The sequence below is a fragment of the Bactrocera dorsalis genome, chromosome 2 (genome assembly GCF_023373825.1).
Source record: "Bactrocera dorsalis isolate Fly_Bdor chromosome 2, ASM2337382v1, whole genome shotgun sequence".
Lineage (NCBI taxonomy): Eukaryota > Metazoa > Arthropoda > Insecta > Diptera > Tephritidae > Bactrocera > Bactrocera dorsalis.
In genome coordinates, this window is record NC_064304.1 from 26,618,113 (window position 1) to 26,634,939 (window position 16,827).

A 16,827-nucleotide genomic window follows, 5' to 3' on the forward strand; every position below is an offset into this window, starting at 1 on the left:
GCCATAAATATGAGGAAACCGAACGCAAAACTTAATAAAAGTTTTATAGTTATGTATACTCCTATTTGAATCAAAATCTAAATTAATTTACATGAACTCATTCAACATTTGCATTTAATTTTTTGTTATCACATAAGAGATAATCGCGCTGCGCTTAGCTATTTCAGCAGCAAAAGTTATCAACTAACGGTAGATAAGCTGCACACCTGACAGCGGCACTTTCTAAAATTCGCGCTGCGCACACACAGTTGTAAATCACATTTATATGCACATTTACAGTTAAATTTTGCACTAAACTTACTAAAATTGCCTTTACTTTCTCATTTTCAGCAGTTACTTACACATTGAGCCACTACGTATCTACGCCACGCCCTACACACCGCACAGTTGCAGGCCAACGGCACAATCATCGATCGCACTAACGACCGTACGACGCCACATACAGCGTCCGCGTACGTGCCGACCAATATTACGCCAACGTTAGACTATACCGGCCTCACCACGACGACTACATTTTTGCAACACTTCAAGGACGTCGTCACGACGAAGTTCTCCGGCAGAGATCACCACCTGCCACCGCTGCATCCGCATCCGCATCCGCACCAGCAGTCGGCCGCACTGCATCACCATCAGCCACACCAATCTGTGGCACAAAGCTTTTCCACCATTTTTCCCACATACTTAGGCATGGATCGCGCCGGTGGCGGCGGCGGTGGTGCCGTCGCTGCTGGCAGCGGTCTGGGTGTCGTTCACAATTCGGCCGGCACCGGTGGTGCGCTAAATGGTCTCGAAGCAATGTCAGCCGAATCGACCGGCCTCTGTTTGCAGGATTTAGTGAGTGCTGGCACAGCAGCGGGTGCCGGTTCGGCAGGTTCGGCTGAGAGTACCAACACAACAAGCACTGCACTCAGTAGCGGCAGTACTGGCAGTTCAACGGTGAATGGTAGCGCCGGTTCGGCCAACGGACAAGAGCATTTGCACAATCATCACAGTCTACATGACTCCAATTCGTCGGTTAGCATTTCACCCGCCATATCGAGTCTGATGCCAATCGGCAGTCTGAGTCATTTACATCATACAGCTGGTCAGGATTTGGGCTATCCGCAGCATCCACATCACGCCGTGGTGCCACCGCATACGCCGAAGCATGAGCCGCTCGAGAAACTGAGAAGTAAGTACTGAATATGCTTGTAACTTAAGTTGACTAGAGTTAGAAGATTGGAGCGGCTTTTAGAATTATAAGCTGAAATCTTTAAATATCAAAATTGTATATAGATTTTGAGTAAAGATCGTCAAGAAAAATCGTTATTATAGGTATTTGCAAAACGTGTATAATTTCTTGCTAGACTTCGTTTTTTCTACACACAAATCGCTCAAGCAAAAAAAACACGAAAAAACATTTGTACACGCTTATGCGACGTCAACGCAACTTACGCAGAAGCTCATGTTCTCATATGTTGCCAAGGCAAAAGTGTCTAAAATGACTTCTGACAACTAACAAATTAACAAATAATTAATTAGCTCATAACTCACTCATTCCCGCGCCATGTTCCGAGTCGTTGGCGCATTGAGTTATGCCCCCAAGGCAAGTAGTGTCTGTCTGTGCGTCAAAATGGTGTGAACAAGCAACTATATTATATCTGACAGCTTGTTCTTAAACTTATGCTGTATCGACTGATGTATGCGCTAATGATTCCACTATAATGGAGATCATTTAAATCGGTTTTGAGGCGATCAGGAGAACTTATTTAAATATCCCAAAAACAATGAAAAAATTTTATAAATTTAAGAAATAAAAAAAAATCAATTAAAAAAAATTAAATTAAAAGAATATACATATGTATATGCATATATTAATTGATAAAAATATTAAATTTCAAAAAAGTTGGAAAAAAAATAAATTAAGTAGAGAACGCTCTAAAAATACTAGTTCAGAAAATACCGTATTTGTATAAATGGATTTGTATAATGGTATGTACTTCCCGATATACATACATACATATTAAATATCATAAAAAATCAAACACTTGGTTATTTGAATTTTTCACATAAATTTTGAGGTTATGTGAAAAAAGTGTCAATACAAAAGTTGTAGATATTTTCATTCCCCACAACTTTGAAAGATAAGTTTTTCCTATAGGACCCAACTCTTCAAGACCGCTGTCGCTTTTTATCTTCCGGAGAATATCAGCATACGACGCACCTTCCACCTTCGTTATTATGATGGCGTCCGGTTTCGCTCTTATTTTCTTTTGAATCGGCTTCTATTTTTAACTACATCCACCCATTTTTCGCATGTGTTATGTTGACCCGTAGTAACTATTACTTTCTTGACCTCACTGGTCATTTCTTGCACCTTTTCAATAACCTTTTTTTTGTTTTTTTTTGGGGGGGTAGTTCTCCCGATGCTTCTCACAGCCGCTTTGGGGTGTTCAACTCTATAGAAATATGAGATTTCGTCACTTAATGTTGATCCAGCAGCGGTGGATTCTTCATTTCGGCCGTTTGGGGGCGTTCTCAGAATTTTAGAATTCCTCCGAAAAGGATTCTCTGGTGTACGCCCCATACTATTCTCAGAGGCCATACCTCAGTGAGAATATAGTTGGGTACACCTGTCAATGAGTACGTTCAGTCCCTGCTGCTAAACCTAATTTATATTATAAATGGTTGGCAATGCCTATACCGAGAGCAGAACGAAAAGGAGAAAAAAAACGAAAAAGCGAAAAACGGAGAACAGCTGATCAAAACAAAGCGGCAAATTCAAAAAAAAATAAGCGCACGTTCGAATCGCTGTTAGTAGGGGAAAAATAATAAAAATGGAACTAAAAAATTTGGAAAATTCCCACGAAGGTTCAGGTATTTGAAAATAAGTTTTTATTTAAATTTAATTGTACTTATCAATTTGCTTGGATCGTCCCGAATTTCGGTAAGTCCCAAGCCAAATCAAGTGTGATTTCACTATGAAAAACTGGGATTATTTCACGAAAAATCCAGGAGCTCAAAAAACACATCCACTACACTCAACACTCTCTAATATTGTGTAATATTCAAGCGTATGTTTGTTTGTATTTGCTTGAAACTGGCTAACGTTGCCAACAAGTGTCCACGCACCAAAAAGTTGCAACGCTGCTTTTGATGATGTAAATTTACACAGATATTGGCACTTACACACCTTTCTACATTCATAGCTAAACATTAGACAATGTGTCCAAACAATGCAACAATTATGCCAAAGTAATCTGTCAACAACAGCTGCTGTGATTCCCGCCACTGCTAGCTGTTCAGCATGATTCATGATTCATGCAAACGTTCACGCTTTTAATTTGCCAAAATAACAACAACAACAAGAAAAAAAACGCATGCACCCTCAACTACATACACACAGGCGTTTGAACAGGCAACATAACAGCACTATTAGCGGCAAGGAGGCACCGTAATTCGCCCAATGATATTCAAAACCACGTTCCGATGGCGCGTTGACAGCGCGAGTGTTAAAATTCGCGCGATCCAAATGCCATTCAGTCACACTTCAACGCCGGCAAATCGTTCGGCAAACTTAGCCAGCGCAAACAACAATAATAACAACAACAACCGACCAATAAAACACCCACCCAACGCAGTCGCCGCAATTACAAGCGCTGAGCTGCACTGTGTCGCTCGCGCTTACACGAATACACTTGACTGTGCGGCGACATCGTGTAATCTCGTGCGTGCACTTGTTGTTGTTGCTGTTGTACGGTTCGTTGTTATTTGCCGCTCTGCACTTGTTCAAATAAGCGAACATTTTTCACGCATTTTAATGTGTTCAACGGCAAGGCAACTGCATCACAGACGCTTGTTGCTGTCGCGCTGCAAGGGAGGGGGAAGGGAACGCTGAAAAAAGAGCAGTGTCGTGAACGAAATTCCAACGTAATCATTGTGCAATCATTAGCGTACATAAATATACTAATTTCGCTGCCTTTCACTCTGCCCTGCTGGGTTCGTATATATGCTTGTGTGTATGTATGTATGTATGTATACTGGCAGCGCGTCACGGCTAATTGAGCACCCTTCTGCCATAAAATGATGCGCCGCACACACAAAGAGTGTGCAATATGCGCTGAAGAGGAGCTGCGTTGAAGTGAGTTTTTGAAGTGCTGTGGATGGCAGCACAAACACACAAATATACAAATATGCATGTACTATAAAGTGTACGTACCACGCTTGGCTGCTGTGCCGTGAGACAGTGTTGAACATATGTACATATACATAAATTAGTACTCCCAAATTTCGAAAGTATCTTATCTGCCACATATTATTTTACCATTTCCTCACGAAATTTGCTGTCTACTTTGACTTCCCACTTGAAATCGCCGCGCTAGACGCAAGGACGCCTTCGTTCGTTGGTCATCACTCAGTTATGACAGGGGTTTCGCACTCAGCCGTTCGCTGTGCATCGTTCCACTCATCCTGCCAAGTGTTTCCCTGCTGGAAATTTGATATGTTTGCGTCAAGTGTTTGTTGCCTTTGTGGAGGCGAAATTGTTTTGGGAATTACACAAATTGAAGTGTTATTGTACAAGCTGCTTATGAAAATATGTGGCTGTCAATGTGTGGAGAGGAAGTGTGTAGGGTTAGGGGAAAGAAGTGGTTGATTGTATGCACTTGTTGTTCTGTGATTAGAAACATAGTTTCGGTGCAATTAAGTGATTACATTGCTGTTGAGGACTTCGTGTGTTGTTGGAAAGCTCTTGGCACACTTCAGTTTCAAAGATTTCAAGCTTGCTGATAAATCATTTGCTGATGAAATATTTCATAGTATAATAGTTCATAATAGCTGCTGATGCTGTCGTTTCAATATAAAAGAAAACTATTTTTTTTTTACATTTCTATGGATAAAGTAAGAGTACTAAATGCCTCGCCATTATCTCATCTAGCGCACTTGGTTGCGGCAGCATTTTTATTTAGATATCTCTAGATATTAAAAATATGCAATTTATGAAGAACAAAAAAATGCTTATTTCGCCTGCAGCGAATCTATAGAGCCTTAGCAGGTCACTTTGTTCGGCAGTATGGCTCTAGAGGTCCGAATTGAACAAATTCTTCACCTTTGCCTCGGATTGCTTCTCATAATATTCGTGCAAAATTTCGTGAACATATGTACATACATATATATTCAAATAAAAGCGTTTCCATACAATAATTAATAATAAAAATAAATAAATAAAAATAATAAAACGCCATTGTTGTCAAATATATACGTTTCTGGCATATGCATAGCTTCTTGAGAAGACAAGAACGATCAATATCTCAAAAACTGAGAGCTTAGTTCGCACTAATCAGTGGCTGATTCGGAGAAGGGGAAATGAAGGACCTAGGAAGACTACTACAGGGTCTCAGTGTACATGCCTTTATTGGATAAAATCCCCGTAGATTTGAAGACGCGCTTTTCCAGCGAAGTATTAGATGGATTTCAACTGAGTCTGTTGCTTCCAGAAAAAGTATGTACTTTGAAAACCAAAGAAATGGAAGATCTTATTAAAGCCAAAAGACAACAAGTAACCAACTACTGCATTGAAAACGTTGAAGAACTGCGATGACGACCTATACCCATAATTCATATTATTCTTCGTATATTCTGCACACATCCTGTAACAAATGAGAGCTTGAAGTCCCTCTTTCGACACTTTGCCCCATGAAAACTTGGCTGAGGACGAACTTGTTTCAATGGCAATTCGACTCTTAAGTGGATTGGAAAAGGGAATGTTTTGTGCTCTACTAACGGGTTTTTCAATAAGACCGCTAGTTAAAAAAAAAAAACACAAAAACCACATTGACTGGGCCATTTGGGGGAGAAGGGGGCCGTTCAAATTGGTTTTCCGGGAACCGCATATTGTCCAAAACAATCAATTCGCCAAGAATATTCAGTTTATCATTATCAGTAAAATTCCTTTTTCACAGTAACAACAAATGATCATTACGGAAAGATTTATTTTGCAAATTGTGTCAATCGTAAGTGTACCAAACGTAATTTTTTTCGGGATGTAATGGTGACTCATGGAGTTTTTGGAATGCTGCTTTCATCAATAAGATGTTTTGCTTATTGACGAAGCCATTCAGCTCAAAAATGAGCCTCATCGCTGTAGGTGATTTTCGATAAAACTTCAGATCATTTGCAAGTGTTGCTTCTAGTTCCTAAATTTGTATACATACGAAGATATTTTGATTAAATTCACTTTTGTTCGAACCATTTCATGAAACTTGTAAGGTAGGTAGATAGAGGGGGCGGCAGAATTCACTCCTTCCACGTCACGAGGGCGCTAGAGAACGACGTTGTCGAGAGACTGCCACTGGCCTTCCTCAATTGATGCTCTAATCGCACTATTTTCGCACTTCTGTCTCACTGCCGGGAACAAATGCGAGTTGTACTGTGCCTGTGGCATTAAAACTTTTCCACTAGGCGCTCAATATAGATATGACATCGGACTGATTTGCAGACACCATAATGACATGAAGGCAGCAGAAGCTCTCTAAAGATTCTCCGAACTTTCACTTTTTGTTTTAGTACATTTTTTAAGAAGTCTAGACTCCAGTTGTTCAAAAAAGGCCGCAATTAGACAGTTTTATTCTGACATTATGGGAACAGGAACCACCTGGAAAACATTTATTTGGTGAGCAAAAATACCCTTTTATTGACAGTTTTATTGTAGCCACTGCATCAACTTAAAAAAAGCACACTTATGTTCTTGATAGTCTAAAAAAATTTCGATTTTTGGAATTTAAAAAAAATTACAGCTTCGATTGTTTTGTAAAATGAATACTTTGCGCGTCAAAGACATGAATTTTTTCAATTTTTTTTTCAAATACCAGACTGACTTAGCCTTTAAATGTTTCGAAAGTTACTGCATTTTACAGACTTCCTCTAACAGATAATATCGCAGTTAAAATAAAAATCTGCACCAAACTGTTGCAAAGCACTGCCTTGGGCAAATGCAGCAGCAACACAGCAGTTGTTAAAACCGTAAGGACCAACTTTACTAGAAGCAAAGCACTTTTTGACCTCTCACTCACCCAGCCAGTGACATTGTGGCACTTTCATTCGAATTTATTTGCTTAGAAAAACAATTTAAAACTGCCATGCCACGAATGGGGCACATTAAAAATAAAATGCAAACAATAAAAATATTTGTTAAAAGCCACGAATATCCTTGGACCTGTTGACAAACGCAACCATATACACTTATACATTATATAAACACATATATGTATAAGTGCACAGGTGCAAATGTGTTTGGGTTGTGGTTGTATGCATGCATGTGTGCGTGTATATTGCCACTTGTGCCACATATGCAAATTGCATGCTTATTTGGAATTGCTGCAATTGCTATTATGTCATGCGAGGAGCATTGACAACACCTTCTCTACACACGTCGCTGATTGCTATCGGCCGCATGACTGCAAGCACACATACAGCACATATACCGTTTACTCATACTTTGTGCCACAAAGTGTCTGTTGCTTTTGCCACACACCGTTGCTGTGTTGCTGCTGCTGCAGCAGTTGTCATCGTTGCTGTTGTCATCTGTGTTGCTTGCATTGTTTGTCATTTTGCAGGTGCGCTTTGCTAACAAATTTGTTGTTATTGTCGTTACACTTGTTGTTGAACGTGTCATTTGTATTATTTGTTGCTTTCTGTCGTGTTGTTACTCTTGCCACAGCTTCCACGCTCCGTTGTCTGCCATTATTGGTGCTGTTGCTCGTTTCTTTTGTATGCTTATGCATGCTTTGCTATTGTTATTGTTGTTTAAATAATGGCTTTGCAACGTGCCGAATGTGTGTACATTGGGGATTTCAATTATTGGCAATTTAATGGCGACCAAAAGCATTTTCGGTGCAGTGGAGCAGCAACAACAGCAACTGCAATATTTTAGTCAGTTGTTCTGGAAGATATTTATTAATTTAATTTTTTTTTGTATTTTGTCTACATATATCAATGTGCTAACTCTGTTCTGCAGAAATTTTTTATATTGTACCGCTATATCATATAGCCGCCATACAAACTGACCGTTCAAACTCAAGTCCTTGTATGGAAAACTTTTATTGGGCAAGATATCTTCACGAAATTTGGTATAATTCATTGCCCAAGACAGTGCTAAAATCTTCGAAGAAATTGTTCAGATCGGACCACTATATCTTATACCTGCCATACATATTGGCCGTTCAAACTCAAGTCCTTATATAGAAAACTTTTTATTTGGCAAGATATCTTCATGAAATCTGGCGTAATTTATTATCCAAGACAACGCTTTAATATCTGATAAAATTTCTTTGATCGGATCAAACTCAAGTCCTTGTATGGAAAACTTTTTTATTTGGCAAGCTATCTTCACAAAATTTGGTATAGTTTGTTACCCAGAACATTCCTAAAATATATGAAGAAATTTTTCAGATCGGACCACTATATCTTATACCTACCGTACAAACTGACCGGTCAAACTCAAGTTCTTGTATGGAAAACTTTCTTATTTGGCAAGCTATCTTTATCAAATTTAATATGATTTACTATTCAAGACAACGCTGTAATATCTAAAGAAATTTCTTAGATCGGACTACTATATCATATAGCTGCCATACAGAATAACCAAATCAAGTTCTTGTATGAAAACCTTTTTATTTGTCCAAATACCTACGAGAAATTAAGTATTGATTATTACTCTAAGCAGCGCTAAAATCACTGACCAAATTTCTCGGATTAGACCATTATAGCATATAGCTGCCATGCAAACTTATCTATCGAAATAAATATAAGTATCTTTTTAACCCTTTTATGCTATGAGAAATTCACATGTGAAGTGTATTATAACATTTTTTCTCATTTGTATTTTTTTTGTCATAAAAAAGCTTATATTTATACCATACACTTTTAGTTTTTGTTTTGTTCATTATTAATTTGATTGCATGCAACAATTTTATGTCATTCGTGCGTGCTTTTTTCTCATTTAAAATATTTTTCCTCATTTTTGTATGTGTATGTCGTATTTTAATAATTTAATGCGCTATTTCAAGTTCAAATTATTTATTTTCTAGCCTGCAGTATTTCATAAACATATTTCTATATTTATTTTTAAGTCACCTTAACCCGCTCTAGAATCTCTCACACACATATGCACATATGCAGGTGGGACTTTTTTCTATAAACATGCACACACATCTGTATAAAGCGGAAATATTTTTTTAATCCCATTTAAGCCTCCTCAAAAGGTTTTGAATTAATTTAGTTGATCGCTTCAATATGTTTGCTGTAGTTAGTCAACGTCCGTTTATGCATATGTACATACACACATACATATGTATGTGTGTATATTAACTCTAATACAGCTTGCTCTCATATTCAGCTCTAAAATGTGCCACTCTTTAATACTCCAACAAATTTTATAACTTAATTTCCTTGCCGTTAACTCAATGCCGTCGCGCTTAAAGGCTGCGCCAATAACTATGCTTGTGTCTTAAAGTTTGTCACCAATGCATTTGTACTTTTTCCCACAACACACATGCACGCATACGTATATAAGCATTCAACTCCCCCTTTTCTCATATACTTCTCATTTCCTCCTCAGCCGCTTCTGTAACCATTCATTTCCTTCTGCAATCGCATTTGCAGCGTTTTGCGTTTGAATTATGACGCCAGCAGCTGCCCCGACGCAGCGGCGACGGAAAGCCTAGCTAGCGCGTGTGGCGAACACGCAGCACCACAAGTTCACCATAAAATTTGTCGCCTGCGTTTTTATTATATATTTCTTTTGTAATTTTTTCAACATCTCTTTTTATGTGCCTTTCGGTCGCCACCATCCATTTTGTTGTGTTGTTGTTGTGTTATTTTTTATGAAGCTTTAAAACTTGTTTCCGTGTGTTATTAATTTTATGTTTTGGCATTAAAGAGTTTAGCATTTCTCTCATTTTTCCACGTTTCAACACTTCAATGTGGGCGCTACAATTAATTCATCAATTTCAAAATTCAAAATTTTTCAAAATTTTTTTTTTAATATTTAAAAATGTTTTGAGTACAAAATATGCTATAAACATGAAGTCATAATCGCTTAAAAATTTTTGTTTTTATTTATTATTTATTTGTTTTGATATTTCTGATATTTTAATACGCGCTAATACTATTGGTATTTATCGGAATAATAGTATTCGAAGAAAGTGGCTGTTTAAGCCACCTGAAATTTTTAAAGCAAAATATTTTAAATAATATTAAAAAAATATAAAAAAAAAATTTTATATTTTTCATTAAAAAAAAGAACAATTTTGTTATTTTTGAAATTTTTTATTTTAATTTTTTTTGTTTTGATTAGTGCTTCATACCTTTAGACTGCTTCAGAAAATTTTCTAAATTTTAAATTGGAATTTTCAATAGAGGCCACATTTTTAGAAATTGTTAAAGTTTTTCGCTACGAAAATTTGATTTTAATTTCGTTCGTTATTTGCTTAAAAGCTTTTAAGGGCGAATTACTCGGTTACCAACATCTAAAAGCCGGATTATATACTACATAGATGTATACAATTCGAACTCAACATTTATAAAATTTGAATATTCGCAACTTCAGTGTGATTGATGCCGGATAGCCTTTAGTGTTACTGAAGATTCATTGATGTAATCTATCAAAAAAAAAATATTCGAAAAATTAAAAAAAAAAATTAACTTTGACCTAGGCATGACGCTTTAAAGAAGGAGGTCAAAAGTCCACACAAGCGCCAGCGACCGTACTAAACCGATTTTAGCGCATCTATGGTTTAATTATTATTTTATTATTATTCATAGTTTCTAAAGTAGAGATATTGCTTTGGGATAGGGTATAATCCGAGTTTACAATAGCGTCCGAGGCTTTTTTTCTTTTTTTCATTGGTAGTGTTTTTACCCGCAAAACCCTGAGCAAGGGATGTTTCGCCTTCTCGCTTTAACTCGCCTTCAACTTATGTTTTTTGGCTACCCAGAGGATAGGTTGCTTGGTCTAAGACCGAAAGTCGTAAGATGCTGGAGCCATATTTTAAGGAATCAATTCTGGCCACTCCGAATTGAATGGCGCTCAGAGAACTCTCCTCACTTTCGTGAACTTCTACACATGGCTCCATCCTCTAAAGTATATAAAATATATATCAATTTCGTTATAATTACCAAGAAAGATCTCACTTGGACAGCTTAGAACTCTTTACTTCTTTATTGAGTTAGAGAAATTTTACATAAACTGATTTTAAACGGCTTTAAAGCATAGAATCTTCGCAGAAAAATATTGAAATATGTTTGTCAGCACATAGAAAGATTTTTACAAAACGTCTTCACATAAAGTCTCGTTGCTAATATACAAAAAATACAATTATTTACACGAAAAAAGTCTCAATATAAGATACTCGTATACATAGGCAAACCTCAGAAGATTCATCTCCCATATTTGTTTGAAGGTACGTGAGTTGCCAGCATTTTCTTGCCACAGACTTTTCCACCCGCTTATCACTTTTTACCTTTTTGTTTATTTGCGTGAAAACAGCCACGAACAGTGTAAATAATTAAATGCGTTTTGAGTTATGCAGCGATTTTTATTTTATTCTATTTTTTTACTTTTATTACATTAGTTGAACAAATAAGTAAATAAGCAGATTCTTTCTCCTGTTTGCTTCGCTTGAGGAAAAAAGGGAAAGATGTGCGCAAACAATTTAAATGGGAGCACTTATGTGGCTGGAGAGCAAATAAGAAAAAAATGAAAAGAAACAAATATTCTATTATTTGCCTAAAACGTGTTGTCACAACACAAACTACTAAGATAATCCCGATATACTGAAAAAAAAACAAAAAAATTGGAAGAAAACATAAACGAAAGCAAATCCTGAAATTAGTTCTGTGTGGCTGCAACGGTAAACAAGAAGTTGGTTTTACGAAACTGTCAGGTATTTTTTCTTAAATTTGTATAGCAAGTGTTGGCGTTGTGGTATTTTTTAGATAAATTTAGGTCTGCGATGAGTTGGAAGAACAAAGTGTATGTTTGCTTACATAATCAAATACGTACGTACTTATATATACATATATGTATATGGAAATTTGTATGCAAGTACATTTATACATACATACATATATACATAAGTTTTTAAAAATGTGTATTACTTAGGGACATTGTCGAATTCTGAGTAAATTGTCATTTTCCAAGAATAACTTAAACCGTTAGTCATATGAACATTTTTATTCGCTTTTCTTTTAATTTCATCATGTTAGTCGTTTTAGTTTTTCATAAACATCAAACCTTCCAAATTGCGATGTAAATATTATTTTTATTTTTCAATTTTTAGAAGAAATAAAAATCTTAAATTTTAGAGTTGCCACCCAACTGCGAAAAAAATGTATGTATTTAAATTATATTTAATTTTTTTGAAGAATATCTCGTTTTTAGTTTTTTCAAAAAAAAACAAAAATTTTGTTTTTGGTAGTTGCCACCCAACTTGAAAAAAAATGTAAATATTAAAATTATGCTTCTTTCAAATGGAGTACTCGTTTTCAATTTTTACAATAAAAAAAATCTTAAATATTGTAGTTGCCACCCAATTTGAAAAAAAAATTACATATTAAAATTAAGCGGAATTCATTTAAATGAATAACTCATTCTCAAATTTTTCAATAAACAAAAATTTTATTTTTGGTAGTTGCCACCTAATTTGAAAGAAAAAAGTTTGATGCATTAAATTTTTAATAAAATTTCATGTTTTGAATTAGCCCTAAAAATTTCACAATAAACAATAAATAATATTTAAAGAGTTGCCATATAATTTGACATAAAGAGTGTCATAAATGTTGTATAAAAGAAAAAAAAATATGAAGTGTGAACTCATAATTTTTTCGATTTCAATATTGCAATTTATACATAGATTAAAATGGTGTTGCCACCCAGATTAGTTGTTTTCTGTTTTTGCTACCTATTTTGAAGTAAAATTTGTTGAAATATTATAGTAATATGTAAATTTCTTGAAATGAACTAGACCTTTTCAATTTTCACAAAAAACAAAAGTATTATTTTATGTAGTTGCCACCTAAATTGAAATAAAAATTGTCGAAAGTTAAATAAAAAGCAAATTAATTTAATTTAATGAATGCATAACTTTAACGATTTAAAATAAAAAAAAAATTTTCAGAAAATTTCCAAAAAAAAAAAAAATTTTATTTAAAATTACTAAGAAATATTTAATCAAATCTTCCGATTCCAAATTTAAAATTTTTATTATTCGTAAAAAAAAGCTTCAATACCTAATTTTTTATAATTGTTATAATTTTTTTTTTATTTTTCTACCATCATTTTTATGGCATATACTAATTTATTTTTTAATATTATAATCTTAAAAAAATGAAACGGTCACTGAGCAGGTTTAATAGCTCTGTTGATTCTCACTACTCTAAAATTTTCTAAAGCATTGTTAATATTTATCTAACCAAAAAGTGTTAATAGCACGTGAGCATCATAAGATGCGGGATGGTGTTGGCAAGAGTGTAGACAGATGTTACAAATTTACAAATATACAAACAAGTACGGCACAAAATACATGAGAAGATTACGTGTTTAAAGGAAGATAGCGTTACTAAGAGATAAGATAACAATTTATTCTTAGAAGCATGCATAACTGGCAGATTATGGAGAAATTAGGAAATTTAAATAGACGAAAATTTGAACTCAAGGTCTTGGAGGGGTTTGAATTATCACACCTGTTGTAAAAGCTGTAATAAGATAAAAAAAAATTTTATTTTTATTGTATGTTTACACAGATATAGGTATATATGTTTGTGGGTATGAAAAGATAGTATTTTTCCTGAAAAAAAAAAATTTTTGTTAAAGGAAAGCATAATTTTTATTTATCAATTTTTACATTTAAACAGGTAATATAAAAATATTTTTTATATATTTTTTTTTATTAAAAATTATTTATACAAATTCGTTTTTAGAGACTTCTCCAATTGAATTTTACGTCACACTCTATTAACTCTGCGCTAAAATAGAAAGTAAAACGGCCGGAAAATATGCTCTGGCTGATTAACTTTCCCCAACTTTGGTTTGCATCAACACTTCCTTACATGAAAATAAATATACAAACATTACACTATATCTACATACACGACATCTCTATATACTGCCACTTAGAAGCGACAGACGGCAAAATAGCGCAACCAAAAGGACATGAGAATATGAAATCTCCCATGAAGTGAATTCACCAAATTTGCTTGGCTGTGCCAAGTGGCTATATTGGGCACACTGCTTTCAGAAAAACAGAGAGAGAAAGAGAGGGAGATGGCGAAAAGGCCACTTCCGCAAATGAGGCTACTTTAAATGCAAAGCATTTGACCTTAGTTACACAGTTCTTGGCGTTCTTTAACATGCACTTGAACACAACAACAATATATATTTACAACAGTTAAAACAACACACTTTTATGTATGTATATGTAGATATGTAGCTAATATTTAGCTATATTCCAGTTTCCATTAAGAAATTGAAGCGTTTCGCTTTTTACTCCTTATGCTGTTGTTTCGCGTCTTCTACTTTGCACCTACATCCTTAAATTCACACCTGGCTATGTGCATGTAATTGTATATACATGTCACGTGTCTAAATTGTTGGAAGATTGCCACGAATGCGTTTAGCAATTCAAATGTTGTTTTATCGATTTTTGCGCAGCCGTAACAGATAAATTAGAAAACATGCGTGAAAGTTCGTCGATAACGTGATTTGATTGCTTTGTTGTTGTGGTTTTGCTTTTATCTGTGTATATTGGATATAAGAGCATGAAAAAATATTTGGAATTTATGGCAAATGCCGCGACATGTTCTAATAAAGCAGACTGGCTTAATGTGTGCTTACGATTTTTGAGTAAAAGTTATGAGCTAAACGGCAAGTGATTTTCAGCTTAGCAATTGTGTGTGATTAAATTTATGAAAATGAAAGTTTTACCTATGTACATATGTATGTATCTATTTTATAGTTATATAAATATAATATTATAATATGGCGGACATACAATTGAAACAATCCAAAGTGAGATTTCCAAGGGTTCGTCCTGACTTCGACTTTATCCTGAAATCGAATACGTATGAATACTCCGGACATTTCATATAATTAAATTGATGGAAAATCAAGATCTTCAACCGAATATTTCTTCAAGAGCTACGTTCGAGTATAATATTTGATAGCCTCACAATTAACAATAATCACTATGTAGGAGCTGCAAGAATCGTTTATTTCACACATCTTGAGCATTATACATATGTATGTGCAGCACAATGTCAACGGGAGTTTCAAAAGCTCTTTATTAAGTATAAAAGTCTGGAGAAAATATAAAAACGTTATTATCAGAGAAAAATGTTCTCTTAATTTTATTACGATACCAATGAAATTCACTGGGGTCTTCATAATCGTCAGCTATCTATACTTTCTTTCCATCTTCATTTTATTGATACATTTAAATGAAGCTAAGACAAATGATCTGATGGACATCAAAATTCTATTATATAATGAAATAGTCCGATTTCGTTCGTCTTATAATCATAACATAAAGATCACAAAATAATAGCAAAAATCAAATTTTGTTCAAATTGCTCGAGCAGTTCTTGAGTTATGTGATTTCATCTAAAAGTGGGCGGTGCCATAACCATTGCATAATATTTACACAATCTTGACTATAAAATTTGAGAAAATCGACGACTTTCTTCAGTGAGTTATTCCACTTTAATTACAACTATTGTATGGGAGTAGGCGTGGTTACCTATGACAATACTTGGTTACCCTCCAAATACAAATTTAATCAGAATTTCGCCATGATATATTGTTCGTTCAATGATCTCATCCATATTCTATCCATGCTGATATATTTTTCATTCTTTCGTTTTTTCGGTTTTTGATGCTTCGACAAATCACTTTCTTCCACTGATCTGGGAATATAAATTATTGTAGCCTTAATTGTGGAGTGTCAGGTGATTTAAAACGTTTTTGGTGAAATAATGTTGCATAGAAACTACATATTTTCATTATGGGTATGAGGTTTTCATGTTTCAGCAAGAGATAGTTCATGTCATCATAAATCAATCAACAATTAACTTTTCTTTTTATTTATCTATTTATTTATCTTGATTTAATTAGTATCATATGAAGATATTGTAGTATTAATATTTTCTTAAGAAAATCCAAACAGATATATAATTTCATTTGCATCACTAAACTCTCCACAAAATCCATGAAAAGAATGAATAAAGCAATACAAATTAGCAACAACAATTAAGTGAAATGCCAACTCAGTGGAAGTTAAGTGATCTTATCGCCTCAGCTGGTCATTCAAATTAAGAAAATTTGCAAAATTACCAGTCACAAAGTCATTTGTGCACAACAGTCGCAAAAAAATCTGCACTAAGACGGGACAAACTACGAACATGTGAGCATTACAGCTACTTATCATCATTACCAGACATGACGGGACACATTGAGCTCCAAATGATACAGAAATTACATGTTAGGGAAAATAAAGAATGGAGTGGAGACGAAAAAACCAACCCCAAATAAGCAAGACATACAGATATACACATATATACAATGATTGTGTGGGCGTCAGCCGGAAATACACGCCAGGATATGGCAATATGATGAGCTTCCTTGGGCGGTGAATGTAATATGTGATTACTGCAAGACAACACAAATAGAGTAGAGTTGAGTAAGGAATAGAAACATTTATTTGTATGTGTTTAGCTAGTAATAGAAACACAAACACATAAAAATCACTGCAATAACATTGACATGCCCAAGCACAAAGATTGCAGTGCCACACAAAG

The 16,827-nt window shown here is 34.9% G+C and overlaps 1 protein-coding gene across 2 annotated transcripts in view; it reads left to right on the forward strand.

Annotated features, from left to right (window-relative positions):
• Nucleotides 1-16,827, forward strand: part of LOC105233684 (pituitary homeobox homolog Ptx1) — a 75,800-nt gene that overhangs the window by 12,265 nt on the left and 46,708 nt on the right. For both annotated transcript variants that reach the window (XM_049447163.1, XM_049447164.1), the window contains exon 2: nucleotides 331-1,171. In XM_049447163.1, coding sequence (XP_049303120.1) covers nucleotides 688-1,171 — 484 coding nt within the window. In that variant the 5' untranslated portion in view covers nucleotides 331-687. The remainder of the gene's footprint in view (nucleotides 1-330; nucleotides 1,172-16,827) is intronic.